This window comes from Anolis carolinensis, chromosome 2 (assembly GCF_035594765.1).
Source record: "Anolis carolinensis isolate JA03-04 chromosome 2, rAnoCar3.1.pri, whole genome shotgun sequence".
In the NCBI taxonomy this organism is placed as follows: domain Eukaryota; kingdom Metazoa; phylum Chordata; class Lepidosauria; order Squamata; family Dactyloidae; genus Anolis; species Anolis carolinensis.
Genome location: NC_085842.1, coordinates 25,472,176 through 25,492,351, shown reverse-complemented (window position 1 = coordinate 25,492,351; position 20,176 = coordinate 25,472,176). Strand labels below are relative to the sequence as shown.

At 41.0% G+C, this 20,176-nt stretch overlaps 1 protein-coding gene across 1 annotated transcript in view; it reads right to left on the bottom strand.

The window, feature by feature from the left end:
* The window catches only part of cfb (complement factor B), a 150,349-nt gene that overhangs the window by 4,607 nt on the left and 125,566 nt on the right, over positions 1-20,176 (bottom strand). Inside the window, exons 42-50 of the mRNA XM_062969325.1 lie at positions 17,583-17,721; positions 15,708-15,860; positions 14,724-14,825; positions 12,280-12,417; positions 10,910-11,007; positions 9,076-9,193; positions 6,511-6,658; positions 3,865-3,944; positions 967-1,079 (exon numbers count right to left, since the gene is read on the bottom strand). Of these exons, the coding sequence (XP_062825395.1) occupies positions 967-1,079; positions 3,865-3,944; positions 6,511-6,658; positions 9,076-9,193; positions 10,910-11,007; positions 12,280-12,417; positions 14,724-14,825; positions 15,708-15,860; positions 17,583-17,721 (1,089 nt within the window). The remainder of the gene's footprint in view (positions 1-966; positions 1,080-3,864; positions 3,945-6,510; positions 6,659-9,075; positions 9,194-10,909; positions 11,008-12,279; positions 12,418-14,723; positions 14,826-15,707; positions 15,861-17,582; positions 17,722-20,176) is intronic.

Below are 20,176 nucleotides of genomic sequence, written 5' to 3'. Positions count from 1 at the left end.
ATCATTGGGGTGCCACAACTGAGAAGGCCCTCTCCCATATTCTTCCAAAAATATTGTCCTGACAGGTGGGACAGAAAGAGTGACCTCTCTAGCTTAACCTTGCAAGAAGCATTTGGGGAGAAGGTATCTTCAGGTATTGATTCCAAGCAATCTAGGGCTTTGAAGATCATTACCAGCCCCTTTAATCGAGATGGAAAGCTCACAACCTTCATGTATTCAGCATGCAGGTACACAACTTGTCAATCCAGTTACAGATAGATTTGAAGTAGATAACACAGGGCATCTTCCTTATAATCAACAGCAACATGAGTTTGTTCTTAACAGTCCAAAGTCTAATGGCGTCTCTGTGTTCTAAAATGGAGTCTGAGGTCTGAGCAAGCCCAGATCTGATCATGTGGTCTGCAGCCCCTCCCACAACCTCAAGAAACATAGAGTAAAGGGAAAGCTGCATACCAAAACATACAGATAAATATAGTAAGCAAACAGAATCATGTACAAAACAAATTATTAGTGGAGGCTTGAAGAAGGTTGCTATTTCCAACACCTGGAAATGCATATACCTCACAACCTCTGAGGATGCCTGACATAGATGTGGGTGAAACGTCAGGGGAGAATGCTTCTGGAATATGGCCATATAGCCCAGAAAACACACAACAGCCCTGTGATTCTGGCCATGAAAGCCTTCGACAATGCACTGAGGTTGCATCTATATATTGTAGAATTACTGCAGCTTGACACCACATGAACTGCCATGGTTCAATGCTATGTAATCCTGGGAGCTGTAGCTTAGTGAGGCACCAGCATTCCCACCTACTCCTATGATTCCATAGGATGGAGCCATGGCAGTCAAAGTGGTATCAAACTACATCAGCTACTGCAGTGTAGATGCATTCTGGGTGAGCTGAATCAACGCATTTTGCTACTCCTTGTTCTTACTCTAAATGGGCACCCAGTTATGGTTCTCACCTTGTCCCCATTCTTGATCCGCACGATTCTACGACGCAGCCCTTTTTGGCCACTGTCTTCACAGTCAGTTACAAAAAGAGAATTGACGTTCGCAGCAGGGAGAAGTTCTTCCTCTGAGGAAAGCCAAGAGTATTGAGTGCAGTGAGGCAAAATGGACCACGCAAGAGAGACTGAGGAACAGGAAGGCTGGCATCCTAGCAGACCTGTGGTGTCCAGCCTTATTGACACCATAGAGTCACACATATGTCCAATCCACATATGAGAGGAAACCATGCTAGTATCCATTGGTGGCACTACTGGAGAGGGTGTAGAGCAGGGGTCCCCAAACTAAGGCCCGGGGGCTGGATGCGGCCCTCCAAGATCATTGACCTAGCCCCTGTCCTAAACTTTAGACTTAGGGTTGACCTAAGTCTACCTAGTCTTTGGAGGTCTCTTTGCTTACTTGTAGCCTTATGAGATCGTCTAGGTGGTCTTTGAAGGTCTTTTTGCTTAGCTATGGACTTATGAGGCCATCTAGATGGCTTTTGGAGGTCTCTTTCCTTACCTATGGTCCTATGAGATGGCCTAGATGGCCTTTGGGAGCCCCTTTCCTTACCTATGGTCTTATGAGACCATCTCGATGGTCTTTGGAGGCCTCTTTGCTTACCTATGATCTTATGAGATCGTCTAGATCAGGGGTCCCCAAACTAAGCCCCTCCAAGGTCATTGACCTGGCCTCTGTCCTAAACTTTATACTTAGGGTTGACCTAAATCTGAAATGACCTGAAGGCACACAACAACAATCCTAATTTTGGACTATTTCATCATAGTCCAGTCCCCCAACAGTCTGAGGGACTGTGAATCGGCCCTCCACTTAAAAAGTTTGAGGACTCCTGGTGTAGAGAGTGCAGACTGCACCAGGCAGAAATGTAGTATTTCTTATGAAAACATCCCTGAAAGCTTTCATAAGTCCACAAAAAAACTTTTTCCCAAAGCCCAACTGACATGTTTATATCAATATAACAAGATTACAAATAAGTTTCTGTACTATCTAATGCACATAACAAGAATTGTTATTTACTGAATTACAATGGCACTTTGAATCACATGGTTTTTAAACACACAAGCGCCCGTTGTTGTTTTTGTTTTCCTATGTGGTTGATGATTTTTTTTCGATTTTGCCCTCATTCTAGCTGCAGTATTGTTGTACTGGAAAGAGGCCCATGGGGGTGACACTACATGGGGCTTTATAGGTCACAATCAGCACTTTGAATTATGCATAGAAACAAATTGGTATCCAGTAGAGCAGTGGTTCTCAACCTGTGGGTCCCCAGATGTTTTGGCCTTCAACTCCCAGAAATCCAAACAGCTGGTAAACTGGCTGGGATTTCTGGGAGGTGTAGGCCAAAATACTGGGGACCCAATGGTTGAGAACCACTACAATAGCGCAACCACAGGAGAAGCATGGTCCTATGTAGAATATGTTGCAGTATTCCAAATGGGCTGCAACTAAGGCATATACCACCAGATCTGGTGTCTAGCCAAGCCACTGGAACTATATCAAGCATCCAAGTTAGAGTGGATCTAAGCAATTTTATTTATAATTTGCCATGCAAATTATTCACAGCAGGCTGCCAAGTGTTCTTCATTTTCAACTTGAGGAAGAGTGTGTCATACTTCTCTGATCAGTCAAAACGGCTTGGCAGGATGCTCCTTACAGTTGCAATGGTAGCAGCAAGAGAAAATATTTCCTACTCCCCCTTTGTTTTTGTTTTTTTCATAATTCACTCGAAACAGCTTGGCAGGATGGCTTCTTTTTAAAGACATTTTGCAATTGCAAAATACTTTGCTGTATATTTTCTTTTTCTTTTTCTTTTTTTGGTGTAGAGGTGCAGATGCTGCCATAGAAGCCAAGAGGACCTTCTCACACAATGTACATTCCAGAACCATATTGTGATCAGGGCTATTGATGGGTTTCATCACAGGGAGGTGGTGGACTGGCAACGGATATCGAATGGTGTTGTGTGATAGAAACCGTCACCAAAGGGAATGACTCCGGGCTTTAGCACAGCTGACTAATAACCAGCAGCAATAGATCTTTACCAACCGAAAGATTGACAGTTCGAGCCCAGGTCGGGGTGAGCACCCAGCCTTCAGCCCAGCTCACTGTCCAACTAAGCAGTTCAAAAATAGCTGTAGCTGTGAGTAGGTAAATTAGGCACCGCTTAAGCGGGGAGGTATTTTACGGCACCATAAAACAGAAAATGCCAGCAATTAAAGAACAGGAGGAAAAGTCAGAATCGAACATCCCCTCAGGAGAGAATCGAACATGCCCTCAGGAGAAGGTTAACTTGCCTCTACGTCTGTCTGTCTCGGTCTCTGTTTGATGTGTTTATGGGCATTGAATGTTTGCCCTATATGTGTATAATGTGATCCGCCCTGAGTCCCCTTCGGGGTGAGAAGGGCGGAATATAAATACTGTAAATAAATAAATAAATAAAAGTCTGTGCTCAAGTGCTCATAGAGGATGGAGTGACAGCATCCCCTGTGGCCAGAACTGAGCACAACCTCCTTGACGCCGACGTTAGAAAAATGCCAATATACCTCTATCTGTTGTCTGTCCTGTATGTCTAATAGCATTGAATGTTTGCCATGTATATGTTCTGTGGTCCACCCTGAATTCCCTTTAGGGTGAGAAGGGTGGAATATAAATGCGGTAAACAAACAAACAAACAAACAAACAAATAAATAATTGTGTCGCCATGTGATAGAAGTCCTCCAGTTCTGTCTCACTCGTTTCTTCACCATCAGTTCCTTGGGAAACCAGGGAGTTGGTTTGGCTCCACTCCATAAGAAGGGGCACTCAGATGTGATTGCGTCCAGTTGATCACTCAAAAACCAAACACACAACCGTCTTACCATGATCCCTGCAGGTGGTCTGAGGATGGGGCTTTCTCAGAGCTCGGGTAGCTCCTGCTGTACATGGTAGACAGACAGGCCTGTGGATGGGGAGACACCAAGCAGAAATTAGTAGGAATGGCAACTATCAAAGCCTTGACCCCCAAATACAAGCAGGTCGAACTGATAAGTCCACAGAGATGCCAAACAATCACTGGAATATACAAGAGAGAGAAATCCAAATGTGCGTTACAGGGTCAAGAGCCAATTATCAGAAATGTATAAGATACAAGGATGAGTCAAAGTCCAAAGTCAATATCCAAAGTTCGCCCAGGTTTCAGGGGACATTGAGAGATCAAAGGTCCAGGGTCTTGGCTCAAGCACTGATGTTGTAGCCAGCAATCAGGTAACAAACTCCATTCTCTTAAATCCTACTTTCACTGGTGATACTTGTTACTGGCTCTCTTCTCAGTTAGCCTCAATGACCCTCACAGTTGAGATCTTTCTTTTCTTAAGCTCACAAAAGCAGGAGCAGTTAACTCCTCCTCAGCCTGCTTAGAAGTCTCTTGCATTTGCTCAATAGGCTAGAGTTGCTCTTTCCTTAGATGTTACTTCATGGCTGAATTCACTCTGTTCTCTCCAGCTCTATCAGCAAGTCTATCAGCATTCCCTCATCCATGCTTTCCACATTGTCCATGACAGCAACCTAACGGATCACAGCTCAAATCTTGCTTCATTATTGTTTGGACAGTAGAAACGATTCCGACTCTACCAAAGCAAACAACATACACGCAGCTTCCACTGCCAAATATGCTACTTTGGGCAAAGCAACTCAACAAACTATGATTAACATTGGTTGTATTGAGAAACTATGAATTACGGTTAAGTTTCATGTCTCAAAAACAACCACTGTGTGTGCTGTGAACAGTCACACCTGGCTTCCTCTGTGGAAGTATGTAGCAATGATCTCCACCCAACTGGGACTTGAATGGAGGGATAGGAGAATAGCTGCAAAGCATGACAGAGTCAAATTTTAGTGTCTTTTCTTTGATAAGTAAAACATTTCTACTTCTTATATCCATCAGCATCCTTATACATTACAGGTATGGAAAGACCACACCCAGAAAGCAGTACATTAATAGCAAAATTATCCCGTGTGATGTCCAAAGCTAAGCAGGATCAAGTCTGAATAATACTTGGAAGGATAACCAGCAGGGAATACCAGGAGCATATATATGCACTGACATATCCTTCTGAGTTTCAAGTGGAAAAATAATTGCTTTCCAATCACCAAACAACAGCACTGGGAGAGATCTAATGTTGTGGGATAAACCCCAGTTGATGACGGGACTCACAATACATGCAATAAGGTCAGCTCCCCACTGTTGTGGTTTTAACTTCTGTAGATTTGAGTAATATGTTGTCTGTAAAATCTCTAGGTCCTCCAGCAGCACTTCCACCGGAGGAAAATGACCATAGAATTGCACTGGAGGAATTCTATAGAGAATGCTTCAGGCGTTTGAACATCCTCCAACATGACTCTCTGGTCAACTCCAGGCTACTAACCAGATGGGCTGGGCTGGTTAGTAGCCAGCTGCAATAAATCACTACTGACCGAGAGGTCATGAGTTCATAACCAGCCTGGGTCGAATTGAGTGCCTGATCATTAATAACCTAGCTCATTGTTTACCTAAGCAACCCGAAAGAGAGTTGCATCTGTCAAGTAGGACAATTTAGGGACCGCTTATGAGGAGAGGCTAATTTAACTAATTTATGACACCATAAAAATGTCCAACAGCGTGTGTGTGGAAAAATGAGGAAGTACTCCATCAAGGACTCAGTGTCACAATAGATGATGAAGAAGCAGCTCCCCCTGTGGTTGGAATCAAGCATGACCTCATGAAGCCAGAAGCTGGAAAATGTTAAATAGCCCCTGTGTCTTTGTATGTCGTATGTCTAATAGCATTGAATGTTTGCCATGTACATGTACATTGTGATCCGCCCTGAGTCCCCTTCAGGGTGAGAAGGGTCGAATATAAATACAGTAGAGTCTCACTTATCCAACACTCGCTTATCCAACATTCTGGATTATCCAACGCATTTTTGTAGTCAATGTTTTCAATACATCATGATATTTTGGTGCTAAATTCGTAAATACAGTAATTACTACATAGCATTACTGCGTATTGAACTACTTTTTCTGTCTAATTTGTTGAATAACATGATGTTTTGGTGCTTAATTTGTAAAATCATAACCTAATTTGATGTTTAATAGGCTTTTCCTTAATGCCTCCTTATTATCCAACATATTCGCTTATCCAACATTCTGCCGGCCCGTTTATGTTGGATAAGTGAGACTCTACTGTACTGTAAACAAACAAACAAACAAACAAATAAATGTCTAGTAGAAGTTGCCCAGAAAGTCGGTCCTAGAGAGGTGGTCTCCCAGGGGTAAAAAAATGTTTTTTCTTTTAATTTGTGTCTTTTTTCACATTTGCAAAGGTCCTGCACCCTTAGTTCCATTGTTATAGATTGGAGGACCTACTTTACAGTATAACAGTGTTGTGTGATAAGTTCCTCAGGGGCACAGGTGGCATTCCTCCATTTTTAAGTGGAACCCAAATGTAACACCTTGTTATTTTCATCTTTCTTCCCTTTTCCTCTCACCTTGCAAGAGCCCAGAATTTGACTTTGGCAGCAAGTTTCACCAGAGCAACATCGTAATCATAGAATTCAGGAATTCCACGGTCCCGTAGCTTCCCAATCTGATACTTTGGGTGGGAGTAGAGGGCAGCCACACTATACTGTGTCCTTCCTGGAGAAGAGGAAGGTAAAAATTAGGCATTCCCTGTAGACATTCACAGACATGCGCACAGTTTCAATTCTTATTTAAAAACCTCATGGTGGGCAGCCAGCAAAACCAACAGAGTCCTGGAGCACTTGAAAAACTAAAACATTTTGTTTGATCTTAAGTGGTCCTTGGTCCTTCCATCATTGAAGGCAGGATATCCCCAGCTGTCCCAATTTGTCAGGTATAGTCCCAATTTGTCCTCTGTACTCTCACTTTTTCAGCTGCTTTTAAAGTGTCCCAGTTTCTCTTTCCTCCCACGTTCCTCCTTTGACCTCTGCTTACTTCAACTCCTCCAAACTGAGTTCAAAATGCAAAATAGTTTGAACTTGATCAACTGGTAGTAGTATAAATTCTTTGAATGGGACGTGCTTTACTTTAATCCCCTTCATTGTAATTGCAAACTGTTTTAAATTAGTGTTTTAATAACACTGCTATCTAATTTTAACGGATTTTTCATTATTAGGCATTAAAGCCATGCTTTGTTGTAATCTCTGTGGCAAGCAACTTCGGCTGCCTTGACAAGAGAGAGACAGGATGTACGGTAAGTAAAATAAAATAACGGGGAATAAAAATAAAAATAATTTGGAAATGATACAAGTTATTATAAAAGACGCAACCTACAAAACTGTTAGAAGTGCAATAAGGAAACAAGAACTTATATACATTTATGGCGGGAATGTGAAAGGGTTTTTAAAAATTGGATAAAGTATTTATTGAACTTAATGACATTCCATCGATTAATCTACAAAAAAATCTAAATATAGCACTTCTATTAAATTTTGGAGACATAAGATTGAAATGCCAAAAGAAAGAATTAATAGTAATTTTTGTTACTGCTTTAAGATTAGTTATAGTCAAAAAATGGGAAAAAATTATAATTACAAAATTGATGATTGGTGCAAAGAGGTGTGGAACATTGCAATAAATGATAAACTAATTTGTGAACTAAAATGTAAAAAGGGATTCATGAAAATAAATGATTTTCAGGCAATATGGGGCAAATTCTTAGAATATATATTTGTCAAAAAAAAGGAATAAAACCAAATCAACATACACTATCATTTTGGATAAGAGATGTAATGAATATTAAAGATCAATATATGTCCCATGGGTGGTGTATGCACGTAGAGATTACATGTATATAATATATGTTTAATTGTTTACATTTGATTTATTGTATGTTTTGTGTTAATGTTAATTGGGTGTGATTTGTATAATTTATTTATTATTTTAAAAACTGGGGAGAAATGATAAAATAAAATACATCCCTGGATTGATACCTAGGTCAGAGATGGACAATATATATACACTTTGTTGTCTACATATAATGGATAGTAATTTGATATTGCTTTAACTTGTGAGATAGATACTCTACTGTATCTATCTCACTTATCCAAGAATCGCTTATCCAAGATTCTGGATTATCCAAGGCATTTTTGTAGTCAATGTTTTCAATATATCATGATATTTTGGTGCTAAATTCATAAATCCAGTAATTACAACATAACATTACTGCGTATTGAACTACTTTTTCTGTCTAATTTGTTGTATAACATGATGTTTTGGTGCTTAATTTGTAAAATCATAATGTAATTTTATGTTTAATAGGCTTTTCCTTAATCCCTCCTTATTATCCAACATATTCACTTATCCAAGCTTCTGCCGGCCCGTTTAGCTTGGATAAGTGAGACTCTACTGTAATAAGGTATAGAGGGCATGTTTATCAAGTTTGGCAGATGACACCAAATTGGGAGGGATAGCTATACTCCAGAAGTCTGGATCACCATAAAAAATGACCTTAACGGATTAGACAGCTGAGCCAAAACTAACCATGGAGAAATGTATAGTACTACATGTTGGTAAAAAAAATGCAAAGATATAGGATAGGTGATATATGGCTTGAAAAGAGGGATATAGGAGTATAGGCCACAAGCTGAACATGAATCAACAAAGTGATGCAGTAGCTCAATAAGCCAATGTGATATTAGCCTGTATATTCGTGTCAAGATCAGTCATAATCCCTCTTTTCTACCATGGTCAAACCTCCCCTGGATTGGCACTGTGTCCAGTTCTGGGCGCCATAATTCAAAAAGGATCTGGAAAGTGCCCAGAGAAGGGCAACTAAAATGATCAAGGGTTTGGAAACCAACTCCAATGAGGACCATTGCGTACCATGAAAAAGTCACACTTTTGTACAGGTGGCAGCAGGTAAAGTGGTAAAATTGGACCACAGTGGTCCGCCTCATATATGTATCATGGAATATGACCAACTGGTTTCTACTTGTTGAGACATGGTTAAAGGTCTAAGAGCAAGCTAGACCAGTTTTATTTCCCCAGTCCCATCCTTGTCTCTGTTCCCATCTTGGAATATGGTTGCTTACCGACGTAGACAGTGATTTGATTGGCTGTATCATCTATAGTGAAGCAATGGGCTGCAGTCAGGACGTAGTATTCGGAAACAAGGGCTCCTTTGCAGTACTCATATCCACCGCCTGAGCGCTTTGATTTGAAAGATAAAAGTAATAGAAAAAAGTTCAATAGTCATTCATGGGAATCAGGGAAGACTGGATCACAAATGCAATTCTGTGCATGTTTACTTGGAACTAAACCATCCTATTGCATTCTTGACTTCTCCCATATGAACATTCCAGACCTCTTGGAATAAGCAGCCAGCTGTCTGTCTGTCTGGCTTTTAAATGGCAGCAATGTTTGCGGAAATGTAAAACATGAACTCCCTCTCTCTCCTAGCAGATAGAATCAAGAAGGAGGAACTTTATCTCTTTGCTTTGTGCCATATATTAAAGTCACAGAAGAACTGGCTCCTAAAATGTGTCAAATTCCATTTATAATGGATGTCTGAATAGTACTGTTTCTTGGTTTCCATTATATTTTCTGTAGGGTATGATAGTCCTGAAGAAGACTATTGTCTATGTGAATCTGTGGCCATATCTGCACATTAGAATTATAGCAGTTTGAAACCACAGTAACTGCCATGGCTCAATACTTTGAAATTCTGGGATTTGCAGTTCTGGTGCCATAACAGACTACAAATCCCAGAATTTTCATAGGATGAAGTGGTGTTGAACTGCTTTAATTCTGCAGTGTGGATGGTCAATGGGAAGAAACCCCTAAACTGTGAAATGAACTGCTAGAAGAGACTCAATATTCTGAATATTTAAACAATAATTAAAGCTGTATCTCCTTGGTGGGCTTACCCAGTTTGAATCATATGTTTATAACTGCTTTTAATCTGTTTTAAATGTTTTCATCTTTTTAGTTATCAATTCTATATTTAACACCTTGTTGTACCTCGCATCTAACATTTGGGGGAGATGGATAAGAAAGAATGTATTATTACCATAATCATAATCATTATGTTTGAATTTATTATGCTGGAAGCCACCCTGAGTCCCCCAGGGAAATAGGGCAGGCTACAAAAAAGTTATTATTGTTGTTATTGTTATTGTTTATTTATTTATTTATTATTACAATATTTATAGCCCACCCTTCTCACCCAATAGGGGACTCAGGGTGGCTTACAATAAAACACATATATAAAATTGTACAATACATTGTGAATCAATTAAAAAGTTATTAAATTACACCAGATATTCATAAAAACACTTATAAAATACAGATGGGCATGTTTGAGTCTAAAAGACTGGGTCTTTTAGATTGTTGTTATTATTATCATCATCAATATCATCTCATGCTGTGTTCTGCAATCCAACTTCTGCTCTAAAGCAGAGTTTCTTAAACTTTTCTACTCATGCCTTTCAGCCCAAGAAATGTTTAACACAATCGCAGGTATATAAATATATAAAATAAGTCCAAACAAGACACACATGTACTAAAAATAAACCAGCATTTGCAAGGCTTGCTAAACATGCTGATTTTCTTTTTTGTGGAGTACAGCTGAAGCTTTTTTGCGGAGTTGCAATGTGCAAATGGGTAATGTTTAGAAGCCTTTTACTGCTGACAATTTTTTTGTGACCCCAACGTTGAGCTAAGGGGACCCCATTTGAGATCGGGACCCACAGTTTAATAAGCAGTGCTCTAAAGGACCTGTGCAGAAGGTGGAAAGGAAATAAGCACTGGAGTTGCAAAGGAGCCATAGTTTGCTTCCTCCTTTTCCTGCCCATCAGGAGAAAAGGAAGCCATGAGCACAAAGAAGGCAACTGCTTTCAACTTCTGTTCAAAGGGTCTCAAACTTACACTGATGGTGATCGTGGTGTACCAGGGGTTCCTCAGTTGGTGGTCTGGCGTTTTGTGTTCTTTGGCCAAACCACACATGGACAAAGTCTCGCTCTCATCTAGGAACAGGAAGATATATTTCACAGCTTCAGAAAATTGGAGCAATCCTTAAAAAAACCAGAGGATGCCTTTCCCTAGAGAAGCAGAGGGATCAATCTAACTTTGCAAGTGATTCAAACACTTGATCTGTTCAGTGGGATGAGGTCCATGGAGCGAGCAAGCAAAAAGGTCCTGGGAGAAGAATAACTGAACTGATGTTGGCCAGTGGACAGAGTACAGTATATAAGAAAAAACTGGAACTAGCTGCATAAAGAAGGCCAAAAGTTTCTAGCGGCAACAGTCAGCATTGAGTTCAACTCTTTTTAATATTGAGGCTCAAGAAGCCTGGCCAGTAAATAGGAAAGTGTTCCCTGGAGAGGTTTACAGAATCATAGAGTTGGAAGAGACCCACAAGGACCATTCAGTCTGTTATGAATTGTAGATGTAATTAAACAGAAGCTTTATCACTGCTTCTGAACCTAAATTTACCCTGCAGTGTAACAACGTGTCACTCAGGCTTGTGTAACTTTACTTAGACTCAAGAGATCAAACAGAGCAACAATATATACAGTAGTCTCTCTGATTTCTTAGTGAGAATAGAGGGAATAAACAGTCCTTTTAAATAGTCTTTAAATATGCCTCAGTGCCTCAGAAACAACAAGGCTTTAGAGTATCGGTAGCCATTTACTTCCTGGCTGTTTTCAGTCAGCACTCTCTTTCATTCTCTGAAGTAAAATGCCAGCTCAAACTGTTTCCCTCAGCAGCAAGCCAGAGACAGTAGCCAATCAGATTGCTAGCTCCTGGCATGCTTAGCCAATCAGCTGTTGACACATGTCTTTCCAGTTAACCCATTACATCATGGTGCTTTTTATAAACCCGCACACAGTTCAATCCACTTCTGCTAGTCAGAAAGACATAATCAAAGCACCCCTGACAGATGGCTATCCAGCCTCTGTTTAAAAACCTCCAGAGAAGGAGACTCCACCATGCTCTGAGGAGGCAGCATATTCCACTGCTGAGCAGATTTTAGGATCAAGAAAATTTCCCTTAAGGTTTGGGTGGAATTTATTTTCTTGCAGTTTGAATCCATGGTCTCTGGAGCAGCAGAAAACAAGCTTGCTCCCTCATCAATATGACATCTTTCCCAATATTGAAACATGACTATCATGTCTCTTCTTAACCTTTTCTTCAAACTAAACATTCCCAGCTCCCTAAGCTGCTCCTCTGAGGACTTGGCATTGGAGGCACAGCAGGTAAAGCACAAAATTAGTGAAAATATAGGCTCTTATTACCGATCATCTCGTCAAAAGCCACCTGGAGGTCATTGTAGTCTTTTAATTTGAAGGCATGCCTCTCGCCACTCTTTTGAGATGCAATCTTATTCACGTTTTCCATGTTGACTGTGCCTCCAACAGCGAAGATGTAAACATCTACATGCAGGTGTGGATAGAAACATTGGTGAGTAGAGAAATTCTGAGGGTCCTGAATAAATAAATAAACAAAAAGGCAAAAGCGATATGGACAAAGGAGAAGGGAATTCATATTGTACTACAGCAATAAAATCTCTTCATATGGCAAAAGAGCTTTTCTATTGATCAATGGCTGCATAAATAATTATATTCAGCAATTTCCAATAGCAAAATCAGCATGGAGTTGAGGTCTTTATAATAATGACTATATCTCGCATCAGACTTGTGGCTAGGGAATTTATCTTTTTGACCACATTGTCTAGCTGACTTGCAAATCCGTAAGACCTTAAAGGCACCAGATCCCATCTGATCTTGAATGCCAGGTAAGATCAGCTTTGTTTAGTCCTTTGATAAGAGACAGTCAACAAATATCAAGTGCAGTAGGCTATATTTCAGAGGAAGGGGCCAACCAAATTACTTCTGTGGATAACTTGTCTAAGAAAACCCTAGAAAGCTCATTGAGTTACCCTAGAAAACTCATTGACCTGAACATACCCAGAACTGACTTTGTTCCTATAATACATCTGAAACTGTCCGAAGATTTGAAGATCAAAAGAATATAAGAGCCCAGATTAATCTAGCCAAAGGCAAATCTGGCAAATTGTTTTCCATAGTGATCAATGAGAAGGATACAACAAAGATGTTTAAAAATAGACCATGATGATTATTACCATCCCTAATTTTATTCTTCCCTTCCTTCCCTCATCCTTCTTTCTTCTTCTTTATCTTCTACTTGTGCATCCTCCTCCTTTTCTTCTTCCTCCTCCTTCCCCTCCTTCACTTTATTTCTATCCTTCCTTTCTCCCCATAGGAAATCAAGGCAGCTAACAATAACATAACAGAATCCAAAAAAATGTAAAAACAAGGCAAATACAATTTTTTTTAAAAAAATACAATAAATACATATAAATAACATTTAACCCCTCCTCCAAAAAAACTCAAGGGTCAGACGTGGTTAGTACTTAGATGGGAGAATGCCAACAAATATCAGGAGCTATAGGCTATATTTCAGAGGAAGGAACTGGCAAAACCATCTCTGGGGAGTCCTTGCCTAAGAAAGTCCTATGAGTGTCAGAAGTTGACTATAGCCATTTCATCACATAACTTAAATTCCATTGAGTTCTACACTTAAAATCTGGTATTCTACTGGGTCCACTACATTCATTTTGGTTAAAGTGCAGTTTTTGAGTCTTTTAAACATTGAGGGCAGCATTTTTTCCCCCGAACATATCAGGAAGAGGTGAGGAAATGGATTTTTCTCAAAACTCCAGATGTTTTTGTTAATGTGGGATTTGTGTATTGGTAGTGTTTAAATGAAATTTGTGTCTAGCATGTATTGCATCATCCAGGAAATGCTATAGTGTGTAAAGAGTTAATTTGGTAAGAAGCTGTATTGACCTTGGATATGTGGCTGGAGCCAGATAGGAGTGTCCAGACTACAAGTGTGTTTTGTATATAGCTGATTGCATCAGATGAGATCTTTTTCTGCCTGCTGAGAAGACCTGTGCTGTTTGCCTAGATTGAAAGTCCTATGTCTATTGTCTGCAAGTCTGTTTGTTTTGTTCAGTAAAACTTTGTAAATACTTTTTAACATCGTCTCTGATCGTCCCTTCGTTCTGCGCTCAACTGACATCATACTTCTGCTGCTACACTGCGCGCATTACTCTGACAGTTTTGCCAAGTTTCTAATGAAGTAGCTCTTGTTGCTCTCAGGTTAGAATCACTCAATTTGTGGGAGGAGAAACACAAGACAACTAAGTGCACTAAACAGTGTGATTGAAAGGTACGGAAAAACTCTATTTTATTAAGAAATTGAGTTAGACTGAACTCTCTTCTTCTGAACACTTCTGAACACTTCCCACCGTAATGTGATGAAGTCCTAGAAGACATAAACTCACATAACTGACTTTGCTCCTATAAAACTGCATTGTATGGCAGTGTAGATCCAGCCTCACTCTCTTCCTTGCTTTATCTCTGCGGCTTCTTCACTCTCAGCAGAAGACTCTGCCACAGTCCTTTTGTTGGTCACCAGTGGAAGAGAAGTGAGATGTCCCACACTGCTTTTTGCTGAATATTTTTTGTATACTGTATATTTTAAAATTATTTTTACAGCCTGTGACTTGTGGAATCTACAAATCCAGAGCTTCCAGATATGGAGGGTTCACTGTACAAGAAAACCATGTCCAAAGAGTAGCCTGGGAAAGAGCAGGCCAGCACCAGCCAGACAGCACCCACCCAGCCCACTCCATCACCATATCTTAGCTTACCTAAGTAGTCCTCTCGGGGATTGGTGTGGTTACGTCCAATGTGGAGGAAACCCCTGATTTGTTTGATGACAGAAGTTGGGTCACCACCCATGTTGTAGTCGCCTGCAGAAAAGAAGTGAGGAAGAGAAGGATGAAAAAAAAAACCCCATATATTACACTGGTCAACACACATTTTGATGCCTCAAATGTCAGTCTATTTCTGGGTATATTTGACCTGCTGATTCCAAAAACAGCCCCAGTTTCCCCCTGTCAGATGTAGTTCTTGAGATGCAGAACATATGCTATATACTTATCTGCTTGCCTACAGGAAATTGGACGATGTGGGCAATGCGGGGCAATGGGTTCCCCCGCTGCCTGCCAGATTTTCACCACTGCCCAACAAATGCCCCTGCTGTTCTCTAGCTTCCAGACTTCAATGTGATGAAGTCCTGTGAGTGCTTCCTCTTTAATGATGTTTGCCATTTCTGATGTTTCTCTGCCACAGTTTTCATCTATGCAATGTTGAAAGGTATACTGTATGCATTAGGCTATCATGTGCTGCTATTTGGATCCCACATTCTTTTTTTAAAATAAATGGGCCACAAAATAAATGGCTTTACTACTACTACTACTACTACTAATAATAATAATAATCTTTATTTTTATATCCCGCCCCATCTCCCTGAAGGGACTAGGGGTGCCTCACAACAGGGACAAGCCCGAAACAACAACACAGCATAATTGACAAAATTTAAAACATTTCAACGATACACAATACATTAAAATCCAAGCAGATAAAATCAGAGTAATTAAAAGCAAACCAGCAGGGACAGGTTTCGTAAAGTGCTGTATCATGGAAATAGTAAAACAGTGTAAATGGCCTCCCAGATTGTCAGCTCTAGACTCAGAAGAGTGTTCTTGCAGTGTGTATGTGCATATTTGAGAGCAATCATATTATCTTAGGATGATCCTAGGGCTTGTTTTTTTTTCCTCTTAGGATCTTACCATCACTCAAGAGGACGATAACATGGCGAGTTTTCTCTGAAACCGGAGGAGGGTTCAGGCCTCGCCTCCTTTCTGCTGCTTCCTGGCTGATCATCATTGTGTAGACAGCAAAAAGGCCTTTGTAGATGTTGGTTCCTGGCTTCTGCTTGTGATCTGAAGAAGGAGAAAAATCATCATTGAGTGCATCTACACCATGAAATTAATGCAATTTGATACCACTTCAATGGCCATGGTATTCAGTGACACATCTTTACACCTGGGGATCTTTTGAAGTTTCTTCACAGCTGTCCTTCCAAGTCCCAGTCTTTGTTGACCTCTGCATTCTTGAGTTTGACTTTACACATGTCTTGGTGCCTCAAATGTTAGCCCTGTTTTCTGGGTATATTTGACTCGCTGGTTCCAAAAATGGCACCAGTTTCCCCCTATCAACTCTAGTTCTTGAGATACAGAGCATATGGCATATATCAGTTGCCATCTTCTCGTCCACAGAGAACCATGATAACCATATCTAAGAAACTAGAGCTGATGTGGTCTATCCAATGCAGTTTTTTGAATCAGTGCCCCAAACAACCCCAGGAATAGGCCTGAAAAACAAGTCATTGAGAAAAAACAACAACATTTTTTGGTTGAGCTGTTATTCATCATCTTGTTTAAAACAGTGGTTCTCAACCTATGAGTCCCCAGATGTTTTAGACTTCAACTCCCAGAAATCCTAATAGCTGGTAAACTAGCTGAGATGTCTGCGAGTTGTAGGCTGAAACACCTGGGGACCCACAAGTTGAGAACCACTGATTTAAAATGTGTTCCCTGGGTTTCCTACTAAGTTGAATGAGCAGGCAAAAAGTAAGCATCCCATCTGAAATCTTGTGTCTGCCTTCAGCAGAATTCTGGGGTTTGTAGTTTAGTGAGACCTCACTCCCTAAATGATAAGCTCCAGAACTCTGCAGGAGTTTGATAAGGCCTGACCTGGTCCTCCTGTGCAACTCTGTAATCAACGTCTGCTGGAAATGGACCATATCAGACCGTATTACTTTGGGATATAATTTGTTTACATCCGTATCAATCTCATATTTTTTAAGGAATGGATGAATACTGTATTTGGACGGGATGCATACTCTCCCCATCACATCTTACTCTTATGTTTTGAAAATACTGTGCTTTGGCTCATCACACCACAGAAGGCTGGCTCTTCCCAATCCTCCCTATTTCACTTTTGAAATGTTTTTCCCTAATATTGTACAGAGACATAGCCTGGAAATTTCGTACTACCATTCTCATGAGATTGTAGCTGATGGGATGCATATTGATTTTCTGATCACATGTAAAAACAGCGGTTCAGAAATATATAAAATTGTAGTAAAACACAAATAGAATCCCGTGTGCAATTGCTCCATTTCTGCTTTATTTTTACAGATGGATTCTGACAGATTACTGATGGAATGGGGGAAACATTATGTGATAGGACCCATTTGGAATTGCGTTCAAAGAATCTCAGGAAACAGAGTATATCTCACTGTGATAACGTCCTGAAGAACCTAGAAATTCCTAGAGAGGTGAACTTGTAGTTGAAAAAAGTAATAACAATTATGTTCATGGTTTTTCACTTCTGCAGCAATCCTGTACTGGGTTATTGTATGTTTTCCGGGCTGTATGGCCATGTTCCAGAAGCATTCTCTCCTGATGTTTCACCCACATCTATGGCAGGCATCCTCAGTGGTTGTGAGGTATGGAGAAACTAAGCAAGGAATGTTCATATATGTGAAAGTGGAGGGCTCGCTGAACTACATTTTTATTGTTGTGGTGCAAATACCTTCTGGTTTCCCTTCTCCTGCCCCTTCTTCACAAATACCACCAGAGCTAGAAAAGATACTTTACCTGAATGTTTGATCCCCTCCAGCTTCTCAATCACCCAGGCTGCATCGCTGCTCCGTTCATCCATGGTACTGACAAGCTCCTTGACTTCGGTCGCAAAGGTGATGACACCATACTTGGGGGAGATGTCATAGCTGGAGATCTGCAGAGGGAGGCCAAGGACCCACTTAGAGACACACTTCCTTTACATGGCAATGGACTCGGCAATTGTACCTTCTAATAGTAAACGTATAGGGCAGGGGTGGGCAACTTTGGGCAAGTAGGAAGTCACATTAGGCTTAGGCACCCATCCCCATCACAGTCCTTCACTGTGAAAAAGAGCTCCCCATAGTTATTGCATTCAATGCCCTCTGGGTATTATGGTGGACATTTGGTCATGTTTTTACACCCTTTGGACCAATTTAGGTCAAAGAGAGGCTCCCCCCCCCCCCCCCCCAGAAACAAGATGGGACTGGAGGAACATCTACATACACTGTAGAACGAATGCAGTTTGATAGCACTTCAATGTTATGTGGCGAATTTTAGTTTGACAAGATCTTTAGCTTTCTGTGACAAAAAGTGCTGGTGCCTCATTAAACTACAGCTCCCATAAGTCCATAGCATTGAGCTATGGCGGTGACAATGATGTCAAACTACATTGTTTCTACAGTGTAGATGCACCCAAGGATTCACAAAACTTCAATACAGAAGCCACTGGCTGCACAGATCAAATTCTTCATCTGACTGAGCATATCGAGGAAGGCTATGAGAAAGGCTGCATTATGGGAACAGTTTTTGTGGACCTTACGGCAGCCTATGACACGGTGCAACATAGAAAAATGCTGCATAAAGTCTACCATATCTTCCAGGACTTTGACTTTACAAAAACTGTCCAGACCCTGCTGGAAAACCGCAGCTTCTATGTGGAGTTTCAGGTCCAGAAAAGTAGATGGAGGAGGCAAAGGAATGGTTTAACCCAAGGCAGTGTTCTTGTACCGACCTTATTTAACATCTTCACGAACGATCAGCCACTACCACCACTCACAAAGAGCTTTATATATGCTGATGGCCTTGGCCTAACAACACAAGCAAAATTTTTTGAAACAGTTGAAAAGCAACTCACTAATGCCTTGAAAGATCTCTCCAGCTACTACAAAGAGAACCACCTGAAGCCTAATCCTTCCAAGACACAAGTGTGTGCTTTCCACCTACGTAATCGTGAAGCCAACAGGAAACTGAAAGTTACTTGGGAAAGCCAAGAACTCGAACGCTGTTTCCATCCTAAATATCTTGGTGTCACCTCAGACCGAACACTAACATATAGGAAACACTGCATGAACACCAAGCACAAAGTAGCTGCACGCAACAACATCCTGCGGAAACTTGCTGGCACTGCATGGGGTGCAGACCCACAAGTAATAAGAACATCAGCCCTGGCCTTGTCTTTCTCAACTGCTGAATAAGCCTGACCTGTCTGGCACAAGTTTGTCCATGCGAAGCAGGTGGACATAGCACTGAATGAAACATGCAGAATAATCACAGGATGCCTTAAACCTACACCTGTTGATAAACTCTACAAGTTAGCTGGCACTGCCCCTCCTGACTTGCGACAGGAAGTTACTGCTAACTGCGAGAGAAATAAGGTTGAACATTGTGAAAGCCACCCACTGCATGGCTATCAGCCTCCTCCCACCAGACTCAAATCAAGGAAGGGCTTCATGAGAACCACCACTCCTCTTGACGTTCCTCCAGCAACAGCAAGGGTGTCCCTCTGGGCAGCTAAACCTGGCAATTCTAACTGGATGGCCCCCCATGAGGGTCCTCCTCCAGAGGCAAACCAAGAATGGGCAATTTGGAAGTCCCTGAACAGACTCAGAAGCGGAGTGGGCAGATCAAAAGACAACCTGGCAAAGTGGCACTACCTGGAGGAATCCTCCACCTTGTGTGACTGTGGAGCAGAACAAACAACTCTTCATATGTATGCTTGCCCACAATGTCCTGCCTCATGTATGGAGGAGTTGTTGTTTAAAGCTATGGACAATGCGGTCGCTGTTGCCTGCTTTTGGCCTAAAACTCTTTAGCTGTTTGTGATTTCCTTTATTTCATCACTTTTTAAATGTATTTATTATACAATGCTTTTGACACGAAATAAATAAAGGAGCCACTGGCCACTAGTCATGGCAAATTGCTACAAAAATGTGCATCAGGTGCATTGGATCTGCCTTAGAAATGTTGCTGGTATTCCAGAATGTATTGGGCACTTTTTTTAGCCAATTTATGCAGCTCACTGGCTTTGCTTAGATTTTTTTCTATATCTAACTTCACTATCAGTTCTTCCCATGGATGCTTTTCCTCAGCGATACACTCCTCAGGGGCAAAATTAAGTAGGCCCTCAGTTATGTGCCACAAATAGGAAAGGTCTTATCAAACAACAGGTCCTGAAACCTATACTTCAGCGGGGAAAACTGGTAAATCACCTCTGAGTATTCCTTGCGTATGAAATTCATGGATCGCCATATGTCTGCAAACACATTGGCAGTTGCTAAGACCCCAACTTTTATGACGTGCTCATTTGAGGCAGCTGTAGCTTCCACTCACTTGTAGTTCATATTTTTAAA